At 34.7% G+C, this 19,371-nt stretch overlaps 1 protein-coding gene across 2 annotated transcripts in view; it reads right to left on the reverse strand.

Moving 5' to 3' along the window:
- Positions 1 to 19,371, reverse strand: part of LOC149597180 (synaptotagmin-7-like) — a 46,174-nt gene that overhangs the window by 15,072 nt on the left and 11,731 nt on the right. For both annotated transcript variants that reach the window (XM_089861089.1, XM_089861088.1), the window contains exons 5-6: positions 17,055 to 17,218; positions 9,935 to 10,043 (exon numbers count right to left, since the gene is read on the reverse strand). In XM_089861089.1, coding sequence (XP_089717215.1) covers positions 9,935 to 10,043; positions 17,055 to 17,218 — 273 coding nt within the window. The remainder of the gene's footprint in view (positions 1 to 9,934; positions 10,044 to 17,054; positions 17,219 to 19,371) is intronic.

Genomic DNA, 19,371 nt, shown 5'->3' on the forward strand with positions numbered 1-19,371 from the left:
CAACAAAAAAATTATAAAAAACCAAAGTAACGTGATGGCAGCTCAAAATAAAATGTTCGAATTAAGATTAAACGAATAATAAGCAAGGTACAGGTCACAACAAAGCGTCATGGCCGCCATACGCCGCGTAGTTTCGATGCCTTTACAACTCTATATGGCGTGACTGATAGCTGCAAACCACGTGGTGTCATATCATCAATATTGGTTTTATAATTTATATGCAAATTTTAAGCAAAACAATCAAGTGTAATCTCGTTGGGTATAGGTAAGTTTTTGTATAAATAGCAACCATAAAATATATTCATCAAAGAATATTCGGCAAACGCTATAATATGAACAAACTGGTATTTGTCACCTTCGCTCTCCTCGTCCTTGGTAAGTACATACCCTTTTATTATCAAAACTATACAGACTGGTGTTTCTGATAAATCTAGCCTAAATTAAGGATCAGTGTTATTTTTGAGTTGAAAATTTAATTTCTATACATGAATTATTTTATAAGTCTCTGAGCTATGGTCATCCCCTATTATTCAAATGCCCCCTTCATGGTCTTAACGTGATATTTCATTTCAGTTGGCCTGATGTCAAATCAGGTTGAGGGAATGGACAGCCGCCCTCCTGGAAAACCCAGATATAATGGTGTCCAAAGGTTTCCGAACTTAAAACCTCAACCCAAATTTCATCGTGGACCGGCGCTAAAAGTTGAACCCAAATTTCATCGTGGACCGGTGTTGAAAATCTAACGCTACCAAAAACTAACCAAAGCCACTCCGGGCAGTTTTCTTTAAATAATAGATAATTATGTAAAGCATCGATATAATAATTAATTATAAAGAAATAAAGATGAATTAATTTAATTATAAAAATAAATAATTTTTCTTATTAACTTTTCTCTTGGAAATTTTTAAGATGCCGAACCAAGTTAGGTATAGCTGATGACGTCATCTTGACTATTAACCCCCTATCTTAGTCTGGTCAAAGCCTACAAGGTCTATTTATTATCACACGATATAAATGTGCACTGGATAACCTTTATAAGGGACACCATTTCGCGATGGACACTATAAGCGCGTGGTCATCCCTCGGTATTAGTTAAATATTCCACGACATTTGTTTACGTCAATCTGACAAATTTCACGAAAATATTTGACTACGTCATACGGAATTCACGGTACACACTTACATAAATATAATAATGAAAACCTCGCGTGCATTATTTTTCTCTATGCAAATTTAAATGCAATTTAAAATAAAAGTGAGAGTATAATTAAAGTAAGGAAAAGTTTTTCCATGATTTACGACTAAGCTAAAACTGAAAAACAAGTCACGTTACATTACGTCACAATCCATTATGGCGACCTAAATTTTCACGCGTACTCTCAGTAACTTTGAACACGGTTCCGGTTCCACCCACGATGTCATGGCAGGGTACAAGTTGAACTACACACAAATTACGCTTACCATTATTGAAATTAATGCCCCTATTATAATTTTAAGTATAAATACGGGAGGCTCGCGCCAGTAAAATCATATTCACCGCAGAATATTTCGCTAACGCTATAACAACATGAACAAGCTTGTATTGGTCACCTTCGCTCTCCTCGTCCTTGGTAAGTAAAATTTTGTTTTCACCGGGTTATTTTTTTTTTAATCCAAATTTTATTCCCGTCATTCAGTTGGCCTGATGACAGATCAGGTTCAGGGAATGAAACACGGATATGATTTGAAACTGAAGGCGTCCAAAATTGAACCAGTAACGAAAACGCCCGATTTAAGCAGTCATCCCAAAACCTCTGCTCCATTACACGAACTTCCGAGATAAACCCATTCGCCTAACGCCGTGTACTCGTTCATAATGTAATAAAGATGAATTAATCAATAATAATAATAATAATTGTTCTCATTAACTTCATTAATAACTTTTTTTTAGAAATTTTTAAAAAATTTAGTATGTTGGTTTTGAATCGTTAGGAACATTAAAAAATAATTAGTGTTAATTATGGTTAAATTAGTAAAACAATATTAATTATGTAATCGGTTGCGTAATATTATAGGGGCCAGGTAAGTGAAGTGACCGGCCCCAACAAAAAGAACTGAGACCTGTAACCTAAACACGACTAACTAAGTTACCCTATCTGATGACGTCATCTTGACTACTCCCCCTATGTTATATCTGATCTATTTCTTATCAAACAATATAAACGTGGATAACCTTTAGAAGTGGACACCCGTTAGTAAATAAGTCGCGATGGACACTATAAGAGTGTGGTCATCCCTTGGTACATAAAACCTATCTATATTATTATAATTATTATTATTACTGTTTAATATGGAAATTCTGACATTTTTCATAAAATATTTGTTAAAAAAAACCCCAATGGAACATGGCAGTTCAATAGAATTAAAATGCTCAAATTGAGTTTAAACGAGTAACAAGTAAGGTAGATGTCACAACAAAGTGTAATGACTCCCATACGCCGCGTAGCTTCGATTGCTTCCTTTACTGCTACATGGTCTGACTGATAGATGCAAACCACGTGGTGTCATATCATCAATATTGATTTTACAATTTATAGGCAAATTTCAAGCAAAACAGTCCAGCATAATCTCGATGTGTATAGCTTTAGGATTTGTATAAATAGCGACAATACCGCTACAACAACATGAACAAGCTTGTATTGGTCACCTTCGCTCTCCTCGTCCTTGGTAAGTACATACCCTTTTATTATCAAAAGTATACAGCCTGGTGTTTATGATAAGTCTAGCCAGCCTAAATTACGCTGCAGTGTTCTTTTTGGGGACACGATTTTGGGTAGAAAATTGTCACTGAGCTATGGTCATCCCCTATTATTCAAACCCCCCCTTTCATGGTCTTGACGTGATATTTCATTTCAGTTGGCCTGATGTCAGATCAGGTTGAGGGAATGGACAGGGGCCCTCCTGTCAAAAGAAGATATTATGGTGTCCAATGGTTTCCGGACTTAAAATTTCAACCCCAATTTTATCATGGACCGGCGCTAAAAGCTCAACCCAAAGAGATGATTATGTAAAAAACTAACCAAAGTCTCCGGGCAATTATCTTTAAATAATAGATAATTATGTAAACCAGCGAAATAATAATTAATCATAATGAAATAAAGATGAATTGATATAATTAAAAAAATTATTTTTGTTGTTATTAACTTTTCTTTTTGAAAATTTTTAAGAAATAATATGTAGATTATGAATCGTTATACACGTTAAAAATTAATTAGTGTTAATTATGGTTAAATTAGTAAAACAATAACGCGCCTAACTAACTAGTCAATCAATTTATTAAATAATCTGTTGCATAATATTATCGGGGCGAGCTAAGTCACAGTGAATGACCGGTCCCAACAAACTTCTGAGACTGTAACCTAAACACGACTAATCATTAAGTTAGCCTATCTGATGACGTCATCTTGACCACTCCCCCCATCTCATATCTGATATATTCTGGTCAAAGCCTACAAGTTCTATTTTTATTTTTCACATAATATAAATGTTGATAACCTTTACAAGGAACAGTAAATAAGACACTAAGCGAGGGTCATCCCTTGGTAGATAAAACCCATAGATTATTATAATTATTATTGTTAAATATTAAATGACATTTTTCACGAAAATATTTGTCAAAAAAATAAGACAATTTTGTGGTGATTATTCATTTCCATGGCAGTTCAAAAGAATTAAAATCATCGAAGTAAGGTAAAAGTCACAACAAGGCGTATTGGCTTCGAAGCTTTTACCGTTATATGGCGTGACTTCTACCCACGTGGGGTCATTCGTCATCTTATCAAAATTTATATGCAAATTTCAATCGGGTATAGTTTTAGGATTTGTATAAATACGAGGGTCTAGCGATGGTACAAACATATTCCGCTAACACTACAACAACATGAACAAACTGGTATTCGTCACCTTCGCTCTCCTCGTCCTTGGTAAGTACATACCCTTTTTTATCAAAAATATACAGCCTGGTGTTCCTGATAAATCTAGCCAAAATTAAGGGACAGTGTTCTTCTATCAAAGACCTTTTGACCTGACACTGTTATCGAGAATTAAGATTTGACCTCTTAATTAATTTAGTAATAATTGACTTCAAGTTTCTTAATTAAGGTTTATTTGTTCAATCTTAACTCTTAAACAGTATCCCTTATAGGTCAAACAAAATTGAGATAGAACATTTTAGATTCAAAATCGATTTCCCAAAGAACAACACACTTGACCCCCTTAATTTATGGATGCAGACTTTATCAGAAACACCCTGTATCTTTTATCACCCCCAGATTTTTTTAACACCTAATCTTATTTCCTGGTTCAGTTGGACTGATGTCAAATCAGCTGGTTCAAGGAACAGAATTCAATTTTGAAAACCCGAAGGGGTTACGAAAAATTGAACCTGCAGGCAAAGCGTCCAGTTTAACCAGTCGTACCAAACACCCTGGGCTACACGAATATATTCGAGGCTAAAGCTATGTATTAGTAATATTATAAAGAAATAAAGATTGAATTGAAAAGGTGTTTAATGTGTATAAAAAGAATCATACAAAGATTCACGAGAATATACACTTAGTGATAACATCATAGCATAATAACGAAAATATTACATATATACAAGACGATGAACTCGAAAATTAACAGTTGCATTTATAATTATGTATTTGTGCAAAATTGACAGAGAATATGTCTAACTTTTCTTTCAAAAGATTGCAGGACCTTTGCATCCTGTTAATAGGGATTAGGCTTGAGCCTTTAACATAGAATGTATCAGGGTTGATTCTTAAAAGTCGAGGAACATTAAAATTTAATTTTTCTAGCAGAGAGGGTTTTGGCATTAAATTATGTAACAATTTGAACATTAATTTGAAATCAGCGAGTAAACAGACACTTTTTATAGTAGGGAGTCCAAGGTGATTAAGGATACCTTCATAGTTATATTCTAAATTTTTAAGATAATTTCGAAAACAATACTCTACAAATTTTTTTTGAACACCCTCTATTTTAGCGAGAAGGTAGGCGCTACAACCCCCCCAAGCAATCCAGCCAAATGTTAGTCGCGATCTGACCAGACTTAGAAATAGAATCGATGACGTAATTCGTGATCACTTTTCGGCAAAGTGATCACGAATTACGTCATCGATTCTAACAAAATACCTCGAAAAGATCTTATTAAAGATCTGGGCGTACAGTTTGACCACAGACTTTATTTTTATGAACATATTCACTTGTGCGTAAACCGTTGCCGGCGAACACTCGCGGTTTCATACAAGATGAATATGATAATAATAATAATAATAATAATAATAATCGTTGTTCTTATTAACATCGTTGATAACTTAAATCTAAGAAATTTCTAAGAAATAATTAAAACGGGTAACCATGCCCCCAAATAAGCCACCGCGGTGGTGGTCATCTCTTCCTTGACCAATCCTATCTAAATTATTATAATCATTATTATTGTTAAATATTAAATGACATTTATCTTCGCGCCTACATGATACCATTCTGACATATATCTTATGCAAATATCTTTGTCAAAAAACCCAATAGAACAATAAGACTAAACTAAACTCAAAACCATAGTATACGATAATTTTTCATTCCAATGACAGTTCAAAAGAATTAAAAATTCTTGAATTGAGATTATACCAGAACGAATAACAAGTAAGGTAAACGTCATAACAAACAGTAATTGCTGCCATAAATCGCGTAGTTTTGATGCCTTTAAAGCTAGGTATATGGCGTGGTATGATTCGACATATCATCAAGATTGGTTTTACAATTTATATGCAAATTTCAAGCAAAACAATCGGGTGTAATGTCGTTGGGTATAGCTAGGTTTTTGTATAAATGCGAGGGACTCTCTGCCATAGAATCATATATTCATCGCAGAATATTCCTCTAACGATATCCTACAACATGAACAAACTGGTATTCGTCACCTTCGCTCTCCTCGTCCTTGGTAAGTACATAACCCTTTTTTTTTTTCAAAAGTATACAGCCTTAATTAAGTCCCTAAGCTATGGTCATTAACCATTATTCAAATCCCTGCCCCCCCTTCATGGTCTTAACGTGATATTTCATTTCAGTTGGCCTGATGTCAAATCAGGTTGAGGGAATGGAGAGCCCCTCTCCTGGCCAACCGAGACATAATGGTGTCCAAAGGATGTCGGACTTAAAAGCTTATCCCAAAGAGATGCTCATGTTAAAAACTAGCCATTCCAAAAAGGCCATAGCCGCTCCGGGTTATCTTTAAATACGAGATAATTATGTAAACCACCGACTTAATTATTCATAAAGAAATAAAGATGAATTAATTTAATTATAAAAATAAATAATTTTTCTTATTAACTTTTCTCTTAGAAATTTTTAAGATGCCGAACCAAGTTAGGTATAGCTGATGACGTCATCTTGACTATTACCCCCTATCTTATATCTGATATATTCTGGTCAAAGCCTACAAGGTCTATTTTTCTTTCGCATAATATAAATGTTGATAACCTTTAGAAGGAACAGTAAATAAGCCACGATGGACACTAAGTATGTGGTGGTCATCCCTTGGTAGATTTAAGCCTATCCAGATTATTATAATTATTGTTGTTGTTGAATATCAAATGACATTTTTCACGAAAATATTTGTCAAAAAGAAAGAGAGAAAGGGAGCAATAAGTCGAGACTCAACCTTATACGTGGTGATTTTTCATTCCGATGACAGTTCAAAAGAATTGAAATGTTAGAGTTGAGATGAAACGAATAAACAAAGTAATGTACAGGTCACAACAAGGCGTCATGGCTGCCATACGCCGCGTAGCTTCAATGCTTTTACAGCTCTAAATGCCGTGACTGCTAGCTACAAACCCACGTGGTGTCATTCGTCTTCTCATCAGAATTGCTTTCACAATTTAATTGCAAATTTCAAGCAAAACAATCGGGTGTGATCAATCAGTATAGCTTAAGGATTTGTATAAAAACGAGGGTCTAGCGACGGTACAAACATATCCACCGCAGAATATTCCGCTAACTCTATAAGATGAACAAACTGGTATTCTTCGCTTTCGCTCTCCTCGTCGTTGGTAAGTACATACCTTTTTTTCTCAAAAGTATACAGGGTGTTTCTGATAAGTCTAGCCAGCCTAAATAAAGGGGCAGTGTTCTTTTTGTTGGGTGCTCGATTTTGAGTAGAAAATTGTAACTTCTATCTGAATTATTTTATAAGTCTCTGAGCTATGGTCATCCCCCATTATTCAAATCCCCCCCCCTTCATGGTCTTGACGTGATAATTCATTTCAGTTGGCCTGATGTCAAATCAGGTTGAGGGAATGGAGAGCGGCTCTCTTGTCAAAACCAGATTTCATCGTGGACCGGCGCTAAAAGCTCAACCCAAAGAGATGCTCATGTTAAAAACTAGTCATGCCAAAAAGGCCAAAGCCGCTCCGGGCAGTTTTCTTTAAATAAGAGATAATTATGTAAACCACAGACTTAATTATTCATAAATAAATAAAGATGAATTAATATAATAATTAAAATAATAATGGTTCTTATTAACTTTACTATATTAGAGCTTAATAAATTTGACTCGCGCACGTTACGTATTTCTCGAAGTTAATGAATAGCGTTTTGTTTAGTTCAATTTAATTTAATGCCTAAACCCAAATCATTTAAATTAATTTATTTTCTGAAATAATAATATAAGGCATTATAAGTTAAATATAATTCAATGGATACTAAATTCTCAGCGTTCGTAATTTAACTATTGAAAATTCAACGTGTCCTTAATACAAATCAAAATAAATTAAATCCGAATCGTCGCATCTCTTTAAAACTCAACAAGTACTCGAAGGAAGTCGGACCGCGTCCTGAAGTTCCACACAAACAATAATGAATTCCCGCCTGTTTTTGCTCATTCTTGGCAAGTCGAATTTTAATTATATTATTTTCTAATATCAACTGACTCTACGATTAAAATTATTTTTGAAAAAAAACCCTTTTCTCCCTGAGTCTTTTTTGTCAAATATTTATTTCCCGAGGGGTTTTTTTGTCAAATATTTATTTCCCGAGGGATTTTTTTGTCAAATATTTATTTCCCGAGGGGTTTTTTGTCAAATATTTATTTCCCGAGGGGTTTTTTTGTCAAATATTTATTTCCCGAGGGGTTTCTTTGTCAAATATTTATTTCCCGAGGGGTTTCTTTGTCAAATATTTATTTCCCGAGGGGTTTCTTTGTCAAATATTTATCTCCCTGAGGTTTTTTTTTGGAAAATAATATCTCCCCGAGTTTTATTGTAAAATATTTATCTCCCAGAGTTTTTTTTGTAAAATATTTATCTCCCCGAGTTTTTTGTAAAATATTTATCTCCCCGAGTTTTTTTGTAAATTATTTATCTCCCCGAGTTTTTTTTTTGTCAAATATTTATTTCCCAGAGTTTTTTTTTGTCAAATATTTATCTCCCTGAGATTTTCGCAGGTTTGTATGAACCCTGGAAAAAAATTCCCCGACTTATCCAAGTTATTCCCGAATTCTTCAAATTTTAACTATAGGCAAATAAATAAAAAACCCCACGCTTCATAACTCATTTTATCCAAAACTTAAAAACACCATAACGAATAATATTTTAAAATCTAATTAAACCACGTATATAGGTAGCCTGATAATGGAGTCGGTTTTAAGCAAACCATTGGATCCTCACGAGGCTAAGACGGCATCTTTAAAATCTAAGGTCCCTATTCCCCGGGCCAAGAGCAACTGGTTCTCGGGCTTGGTCAAGGTGCCATATATTGAAATTTTCGACCCCTTTTTATACATTGTCGATGCGTTCACGGGATACACGGAGAGACAAAACAGGCATTAATAGAAAGTTAACCAATCCCACTACAACAACAACAACAACAACAAACATCCCCTATTTAAAATGTAGAATAAATAAATAAATAAATAAATAAATAAATATTACGAATACATTTGTATTATAATTAAATATCCGAATGTTAGAGTGGGGGTGGGGTTCAAATTCACGCGCTGCGTTTGTCTCACGCTCACGTGATTAATTTTGGCGCCCTTTTTATACATCACATCACACCTATACTAATCTAAGACAGAATATATCTCGCGAGGTTTGGCGCCAAAAAACATCTCGTGGTTTATCATCATAAAGATGGATCGGTTCTAATATCGCCCCAGATGGTTGTCATGACAACGCCTTTCATTAAGAAAAGAAAATGCAACCCCCCCCCCCTTCAACCCAACCCTATTTCATACAACTATATTAGTTTATCAACGCCAGGGTCACGTGGTAGGCAAAGTCACCAAGGGGGGATGAAGGGGTTTTGGAGGTATTTCCTATTCAAATTAGATCCCGTTCTTATCGACCTATTTTTAAAACAAAAGCCGGAACGCTTCCCTCGACCCACAATTCCCCCAAAAGAGTAAAGAAAAAAATTGTAAAATGACACTTTCGGAAGTAATATAACGAAGGCACTTCCGGTTAAATACCGGAAATTGTTTCACCAGAATAGAGACTTTAACGGGGGACACGTTTGACGTTGACAAATATAAAGGCGAGATAAAAATATTCTTTTTTAAATAAAAAATACCAAAAATAAAAATATAGAAAATTGGAAGAAGTTTTTGGCTTCTATGGAAAAATAAATTCGCCAGAACTTTACCTTTAAAATTATATATCATATCTCGCGTGCATTATGACGTCACAAAATAATAAAAAAAATTGCGTGATGAACCACGCACGTCAATTCGTGTCAAATTCACTTGTCAAAAAGAACGATGACTTACTACATTGGCAGGTAGCTTACTTAACACTGACAAGTTAGGTTGTCTTTAAAAATCTCGCGCGCTAAAAGATTTCCGGCCAGCGCGTGAAAAAAAAAGAAAAAAAAGGGAAAGTGAATGAATTACCTGAAGATCCCGTAATGTCTTTGGCCTTTAAATTCCGGCATTTGATGATAGATACCGTCAATTCGCTCGTCCGTGGAACGTACAATAAACTCATTAACATTTCTCCCAGCTAGAACGGAAGAAAAAACGAACGAAAACAAACAAAAAAGTTAATTAGACATTTAATTAACTTTGTAACACTTACGTTATCCCTTTAATATAATAAATAAGATTTATCCCAATTTTAAAAATCGCGCGTGATACTGCACGAGATTGGGTGGGGGGCGGGTGGGGGGGGGTAAGAATAAAACTTGGCAAGCTGTCAATTAAACGAAATTATTCTGACAGACGTAAATGGCGGGAATATGGCACGTGCCCCGAATTTGTATAAAGGGCCACGCGAGGCGGTGGGGGGGTTAGTATCTCGCGCCAATTTCTCTTTCTTTTTCCCGCCAATTGGAAATCATTAGTAACCCGAGCACGTCTCCTGCCTTTGCTAACAAAACCCAAAAAAAGTAAAAAAGTAAAAAAATAAACACAAAAATAGAAAACTTCGCTGCTCTAGTTTCTTTCTTTGGGGCATCAATTCCAGAAGGTGTTAAGATTAAGAGCGTTTCGTTATCCCGAAGTGTTTTACGATAAACAGTTAAACACTAAAATAAGATGGCGATTTTTTAAACACCCTGTATAGGAAATTATTGGCGCTAATTAAATATATAATTAAAAGAAGAAATTGGATTGGGGTGTAGTAGCGATCATCAACTTGAATTATTGCTAAGTAACATTTCACGTAATTGCATCAAGTGTCCCCCCCCCTTAAAACTGAAGAAGAGTATGTATACAGCTGAACTACTTTCAGGAATCCCATAAAGGGAAGGTGAAACGTTATTTAATCGAGGAGTGATATTTTTAATCGATTCTTCTTCTACTAATTAAACGTGAGTATTGTAATCATTAAAGGTAAATACCACTTAGGAATTGTTTTAAAAAATAAATTCGTTTCACACTCCCTTTAAGAATTAAAAGAAAAGAAATGCGGCAAAAAAAGGAACCTGATTGTTTCAAATTGAAGAGTCAGCAAAAAGGCTCTAAAAAAACGTACAAATTGAATGAAAAGGCAAAGACTAAGAGAAAAGACGGCGGACCATACTGTTGAATCAAAAAATTAAATGGAATAAAAATTGTAAAAAGTTGGCGGAAAATACTTTGGATTCTTTTCTTATTTTGAAAAAAAAAAAAGAAAATTAAAGAAATAAAATAAAATTTGGGCCACTGTTGAAGAATCAATAACAGACAAGAAGCTCATAATTGACCAGTAGAAAAGTCTACGAAATCCTTTCATTCCCATGGCCTTTGACCCTCGAATAAATATCTCGATCTCATTTTAAACAAATTTACTTCTAGTTTACGACCTTCTAAAAAATCTCCTCTATTGAAAAGCGGCTAGCTGAGGCATTTGGGGGTGAGAGGGGGGCTACAATAGTTGAACCACTCAATTTTTGATATCGAGGTCAAATTCGAGTAATGGTCAAGCAAGCGCGGTCAATTTAACCCGAAATTTATTGAGAAAAACTGATTTTATATGACAGCTGATATTACGCTGTTGGTTTCCATATTGTTCCTATTGATCGATTGAAGAACAATATTTGACCAACGGTCAAAAAATAAAAGAACCTCCGTATAACAACTCGCTGACCAATATGAAAACCTAAACCTATATTACAACGCCAACGTTTCTACCTCATAGACATCACCCAAGCCCTGCCAATACTCCACTGACCACCGAATGACCACTGACCATACGTGGTATTTTAACCAAAGCGGTAGGGCAATAAAAGTTAATACGATATTCGCAGTATTGGTCAAGTTAAGACTTGAATTTCCGCACGATAAACGTTTAAGGCCCAAGTACTAGATGAACTGTACAGCTTGACCAATCGATACCGGTCAGAAGCAATTGTTAAAACGTTGCGTGCATTAAATTACGCACTACATACTACGCGGTATGTTTAATCAAAGGGGAGGGATACGTCGCGTACTTTATTCCTGGTTGTTAATAAGGTTAATAAAGATTTAGGACAATCAATCGCGTGTTAGTTAGTGTCGAGCCCCTCGAAAGACAACAAGAAACCTGAGTTCCTTTCAGTTGGTACCGTGACGCGCTGCGTGACAGTCGCTTGAGTTTAACGCTCGGCAGCTTTAGATTCTATGGTAGAATATTAAGGGAGAAGCCGCCATTAAGGGGTTTCGAACGCTAGTAAATCTCCATAGCCCCTGTAGAACTGTTTCACCCGCTATACATCGGTGTTTGCAGGGAAAAAACCAGCCCCTTTGTTCTTTTATTTATTTTATTTAATTTCGCGCGTGCTTTAATGTCACGTGTTTAATAATTGCACGAGCTTTATCATATATAGATTAGTGTCACGTGATTATATTGTATAGGAATTTGTCTCGTGCGCACGATTTAAAAACCAAGCGCGCGCGCGCTTTAATCTCATGTGTTTAATAATTGCACGTGCTTTATCAAATATAGATTAAAGTCACGTGATTATATTGTATAGGAGTTTGTCTCGTGCGCGATTTAAAAACACGCGCGCGTGCGCTAAAAGTTTCTATAGGCCTAGAATTCTATAATGTTGAAATTGGCGGGAAAAATATTATCCGGGTGGTGGTTTAAATTTAAACCGGCGATAAAACCGGAAACGGCGCTAGCAGACGACAGAGAAAGGCGAGAAATTGATAGATCGAGTTACTACGAAGCCGATGACGATAAATATGACTCGATAATACAAAGAATTTGCATAAATAAAGTGATTAACGACAATATTCTTCAAACTGAAGATGAACAATTAACAAACATAGACAGTTTAGAAATTGAACGCGTCATCTTCGAGGGCGGTACCAACGAAAATGACGTACAGATTATACTGGACAATATCGAGACTTTTCAAAGCGCCATTGGACAAGTACTCGATTTCGTCACTTTAGTTGGACAACCTAACACTACGACGGACAGTGGGGGCGAAGGTCAAGATGATGAAGAATGGACAGTAATAATAAATAAAGTCACCATAGAAACCTTCGTCATTGATAAATTACTCTTGGATCAAATGGGGGTCGAAGAATTAAGGCGAGAAGCCGTCCAAATGGACTTACTGGCTACAATGTCCGAAACACCCGTGGTCACGTGAAATAATATACACAAATATTTGTAAAAAAAAAAATTTAAAATGAAATAAATAATTTGGCGAAACTTTGGAATTATTTTAAAATGAAATAAAATAATTTGGCGAAACTTTGGAATTATTTTAAAATGAAATAAAATAATTTGGCGAAACTTTGGAATTATTTTAAAATGAAATAAAATAATTTGGTGAAACTTTGGAATTATTTTAAAATGAAATAAAATAATTTGGTGAAACTTTGGAATTATTTTAAAATGAAATAAAATAATTTGGTGAAACTTTGGAATTATTTTAAAATGAAATAAATAATTTGGTGAAACTTTGGAATTATTTTAAAATGAAATAAATAATTTGGTGAAACTTTGGAATAATTTTAAAATGAAATAAATAATTTGGTGAAACTTTGGAATTATTTTAAAATGAAATAAATAATTTGGTGAAACTTTGGAATTATTTTAAAATGAAATAAATAATTTGGTGAAACTTTGGAATTATTTTAAAATGAAATAAATAATTTGGTGAAACTTTGGAATTATTTTTTCTTCAAAGATATTAAAGAAAAATCTAAAAATGGCATAAAAAATGGAATCCACGATATCAAATACGTTTTTAGGAGAGGGGAGGAGCGAGTCAGGCGTGACATATTTGAAACGGGAGTCCCGGGGTTCGAAATGCATTGTGGGCGGACAAATAACCGTTGTCTTATCTTAAAAAACCAAGCAAACCGAGACGGAGAGCGTGACAGCTCGGGCCAAAGAATAAAAAAAAATTAGGTCGGATTAGGCCTATCTAAAATGGCAAAGATACGAAAAAAATGGCATCAAGTTATCTTGACGTTTCATAGGCAGAAGCGAGTCCTAAGTAATACCAACTTAACTTGACAGTAGGCGCGAATACCTCAAATCCATCTCGCGCTCCGGGCACGTGAGGGGGAAGGGGGGAAGGGGGGGAATTGGTGAAGGCGCGAGATAAAGGCGCGTGAGGAAGATAGAAGAAAGCACTCGCGCGAAAGAAGAAGATCGAGTTACGTGGGCACGAGACCACCCCCCCCCCCCCCATTCACCCTACTCCCGGGTTTGCCATGCCATATAATACTATCGTGGTGGGCGGAGTTCTGACGTCATCGCCTGACAGATTTTTCCCCGATATCTTCTTACAGCGCGAGCCAAAAAAATACATGTATATATGAAATATAAAGAGATTTCTTTTTTTTTCCTGGATATTAGATACGTAAGTTTAAATTAACGTTAACGTAGGCAAAACGAAACGAATGCGTGGGGTTATGAATATTAAAATAATTATTAAGAATAGCATTAGCAACGTTATATGGCTTCCATGGACTGGGCTCATATTCGTCTTGGTTTCAATAAATTAAGGCCTTTATAAGAGCGTGTAATTGCAATGAGCGTCTTACTTGTGGTAAGACGAAGAACCTGACCCCTAACCCTTTTAAAACCAAACTTTAATCTAATCTAACCTCCATTATCCCTACCTCGAAATCACGTACTAATAATTAACCCACGATTCTCAATTTGACCTTAACAGAGGTCAATCTCGGAACTGGTAAAAAAAGGCTAATAAAAAATACCAAAAACATAAAAAGAATCGATGGAAAATTAAAATTAATAGTTTCTAAAAATAAATAAATCCTTTGGAATAATGGCAGTACCCTACCTTCCACTGTATTAAACATAATTGGGAAACTAACACGGGGTGTCACGGGGTGTATATCACGGTATACAACAAATAGAAAAAAAAATAAATAAATATTTCGGAAACCCATCCCATTCATTTCCTCAAACAATAAAGGGTTAGAACCACGATATCAAAAAAAAAATTCTTAGTTTATAAAAAAAAACCCAAAAAAACAAAAGGGATATCAAAAATATGTGGGGCTCACCCCCCCCTTCCTTGATATCACAGAATTCCTGGGGCGTGATGAATCATGACAGTTATATTGCCAGCAATGCTGCTGCTTTCCAGCCAAAAAAATAAAAAGATAAACCACCACTAAGTTTTGGCCGGACTCTATATATATATAGAGAGAGGTCACGTGTACTGGTCAACCCAGAAGCCCAGAATAATATCGAGATAGAAAATTCGATATAGCGGAAGAATCGAAATTGACACGATTTCTGTGGCAAATGTAATTCCAAATGAAATAAAACTGACAACATCGTCTCTCCAAGTCAGGCCGGGGGGAGGGGCTAAGGGGGGGGGCTTAAGTCGGTCAACCAACCGGAGAAGTCAATACCGTGGAAGTAAGACTACCAAAGATCCAAAGTTGTCAATTTCACTTTTGAAATATCACAGCGGAATGATACTATTATTGTGGGGACAAGAAAGTAGTCTCCGATGTTCCTAAATCTGCAGAATGGTTTGATTTTCAGGCGGTTTTTACTCCCCCCCCCCCCTAACCAAAGTATGCGGATTTCGAGGGGATAATCACTATTCGAGATTTTACGTTAACACGATAGTAACGTAATTATTTTTGCATGTACTGTATAGGGTTTTTTGATTTAAGATTGAGCTGTGATCTCCGTTTAGGATTAGGGGTGCAACGAACACCGATGTAAGCTGTGAATAGCCCCTCGGTAGATTCCATCGAATTTGACAGAAAATAAAGACACGGTAAATCCTTCTGTTACGTTTTGACGCAACGGGATTTGGATTTCAAAAGGGATTTCACATCGGTTCACGGCAAATAATATCATATCACATAAGGGTTTTCCAACGAGACGACGTTTATGAACATTTTGCTTAATTACTCGGGCCCTGATTGTTGCAACCCCCAAGTTTCTAGTATCATTGGTAAGCTAAGAAATAGGGCTATAACATACTCAAAGTACATCCCCCGTATCTATTATAGAACCATAGTTAATAGGTATCTTGTAATTACCCATGTTAACGCTATGGAGATTACGTTAATTAACATTTTGCTTAATTACTCGGGTCCTAATTGTCGTAACTCCAAGGTATTATGTATCAATGGAAAGCTAAGAAATAGGGCTATAACATACTCCAAGAACATGCCCGTACCTCTTATAGAACCTGAGTTATACCCCTCCAAAGTTGCCTATCAAAAAATCCCTTAATGTTAACACTATGGTTCGAATTATAAAAGAACATTTTGTTTAATTACTCGGGTCCTGATTGTTCTAACCCCAAATATATAGTATCTCTGGAAAGCTAAGAAATGGGACTATAGCATACTCAAAGGACATCCCCGTATCTCTAATAGAACAAAAGTTATACCCCTCCAAATTTGCCTATCAAAAAAGCCCTTAATGTTAACCCTATGGTTCGAATTATAAAAGAACATTTTGTTTAATTACTCGGGTCCTAATTGTTGTAACCCCAAAGTATTTAGTACCATTGGAAAGCCAAGAAATAGGGCTATAACATACTCAAAGGACATCCCCGTATCTCTAATAGAACCAGAGTTACACCCCTCCAAAGTTACCTATCAAAAAATCCCTTGATGATAATTAACCCTATAAATGGTTCGAATAACAAAAGAACATTTCAAATGCTTAATTACCCTACCCACTAATTATCGATTATAAAACGTCTAAAACCCCATCCATGAAACTTTAGCACGGGTTACTTACTAAGCTTGTACGAGGAGTATACGGTGTACTTGTAAGTAAAAGTACTTGAATAACAAAAGACTTAAGTCAGCATAAACCTGACTTTAGAACTAGGGGGGATGGGGATGTTGATCAACTTTGGTCTAACACGGTAACAATAGAATTCCACTCGAGAAACTTTTCTAAAAAACAGTCTTGCATCGAGACCACCGCGGTTCCTCAAATTTCGCCTGAGCGGATATTTTAACCTCAAGGGCCTAAATTGATGCGGCATCAGCGAAAAATCTCCAACGCGACAATCAATGGTCGACCCACCGACCGCCGAAGTAATGGTAAGAGAAGGCAAAGGCAAAGGGTATGTCTTACCTTTTCCGTGGGTTTGAGTGTCTTCCAGAATGAGGGCTTCTGCGTGAAGTCGATGGTGTTGAGGGGAACGAAGACTTCGCCGATGGAATCGTCTCGACTGAATCTGTCGTAGTCGAAAATGTGCAAATGAAGAACAGACTTTTGCAGTTTGTACATTGGATAACCTGAATAAAACAAATAAAAACACAAAGATTTTTTAGATAAAAACACAAAAAACAAATAAAAACAAAGATTTTTTAGATAAAAACACAAAAAACAAATAAAAACAAAGATTTTTTAGATAAAAACACAAAAAACAAATAAAAACAAAGATTTTTTAGATAAAAACACAAAAAACAAATAAAAACAAAGATTTTTTAGATAAAAACACAAAAAAACAAATAAAAACAAAGATTTTTTAGATAAAAACACAAAAAAACAAATAAAAACAAAGATTTTTTAGATAAAAACACAAAAAAACAAAGATATTTTAGATAAAAACACAAATAAAAACAAAGATATTTTAGATAAAAACACAAAAAACAAATAAAAACAAAGATATTTTAGATAAAAACACAAAAAACAAATAAAAACAAAGATTTTTGATAAAAACACAACAAACAAATAAAAACAAAGATTTTTTTAGATAAAAACACAGAAAATGCACGTACAATCATAAGTTTATAAGTGATATGTTAGCTCCATAAGTATGATATGCACTACCAATACAGTTCGTAATGCTACTGAGAGACTTACAAGTACTCGAGATAACTAGTTCGATTCAAGGAGAACGACGGAAGCGAGAATTGAATTGAAGTCCTAAGTACACTCGGTGGTGGTTAATTAATTTTGCAGCTAGGACCTATTCCATGATCTAGGCACTCCTATTTAGTCTATGCATTACTAAGCCCCCTTTGACAGCAGCGCCCCCCTCACTCACCAACCAGGCCTCCCTCCCTCGCTTTACCTCTCGAAAGTATGACCTCACTCACTCACTCACTCCAAATTCATTACAAGCCTTTAAATTCAGTTTGTCATGACCAGATATTAACAAAACAAACTTATGATAGGAACATATCACTTATAAACTTATGATAAAATATATAACAAGGATAGAAATCCCCAAAATTTGTAAAATTTAACTGCAGCTCCCCATTTCAGTTTGTAAATAAAATAAATGACTAGTAACTTCGTAAGCCATGCCAATTTTCTCCTCTAAGAAGACTACGATTTACTTTTTTAGGTCAAATTTAGGTGTAAAGTCTTTAGAGGGTAAACAGAGTGAGTGTTGTATGTAAGAAACACTTTTGGAATTTTAAAGCGGATCGTCAAAGTTTTTATCGACTTTCTCTCTAACTCGCTTGCTTCCCGCCTAAAAGATATATATTTTATTCAAAGCTTGATTTTCCCGAAATCCCTTTCGCTCCTTATTTTTATTTTTAGAATTTATCCACGGGGGAAATCAAAGCAGCAAAATATATTAGTCCCCCATACATAAATAAATATACGCGTTAGACATTGTAGCAAACTGATTTTAGACTTAACTCCAAATTAACAAACTGCATGCACACCTATAAAGATCAGTATGAAGATAAAACTCCTTTTTTTCTAATCACTTTATTTATATCTTGAGTTTAGCTTACATTTGGTCTAATTTTTTGATTCTTATTACGTAATTTGAATAAATCTGGCCTATTTTTCAGATTCATAAATTTTAAATTTGATAAATATGGCCTATTTTTAGTTTCATAAATTTTAAATTTAATAAATTAGGCCTATTTTTAAGTTTCATAAATTTTAAATTTAATAAATTAGGCCTATTTTTAAGTTTCATAAATTTTAAATTTAATAAATTAGGCCTATTTTTAAGTTTCATAAATTTTAAATTTGATAAATCTGGCCTATTTTAAGTTTCATAATTTTTAAATTTAATAAAACTGGCCTATTTTTTAGCTTCACAATTTTTTAAATATAATAAAACTGGCCTATTTTTAGATTCGTAATTTTATAAATTAAAAAACAGGCCTATTTTTTAGATTCAGAATTTTTGAATTAACAGAAATTTTGAATTAACAGAATTTTTGAATTAAAAAACTGGCCTATTTTTTAGCTTGACAATTTTTGAATATAATAAAACTGGCCTATTTTTTAGCTTGACAATTTTTGAATATAATAAAACTGGCCTATTTTTTAGCTTGACAATTTTTGAATATAATAAAACTGGCCTATTTTTTAGCTTGACAATTTTTGAATAAAAAAAAACTACCCTATTTTTAAGCTCCACAATTTTATAAATTAAAAAAAACTACCCGATTTTTAAGTTCACAATATTTTAAAT

Source organism: Phalangium opilio, unplaced genomic scaffold (genome assembly GCF_054372755.1).
Source record: "Phalangium opilio isolate 3A_F unplaced genomic scaffold, DU_Popi_V2 ptg000369l_1, whole genome shotgun sequence".
Taxonomy (NCBI): domain Eukaryota; kingdom Metazoa; phylum Arthropoda; class Arachnida; order Opiliones; family Phalangiidae; genus Phalangium; species Phalangium opilio.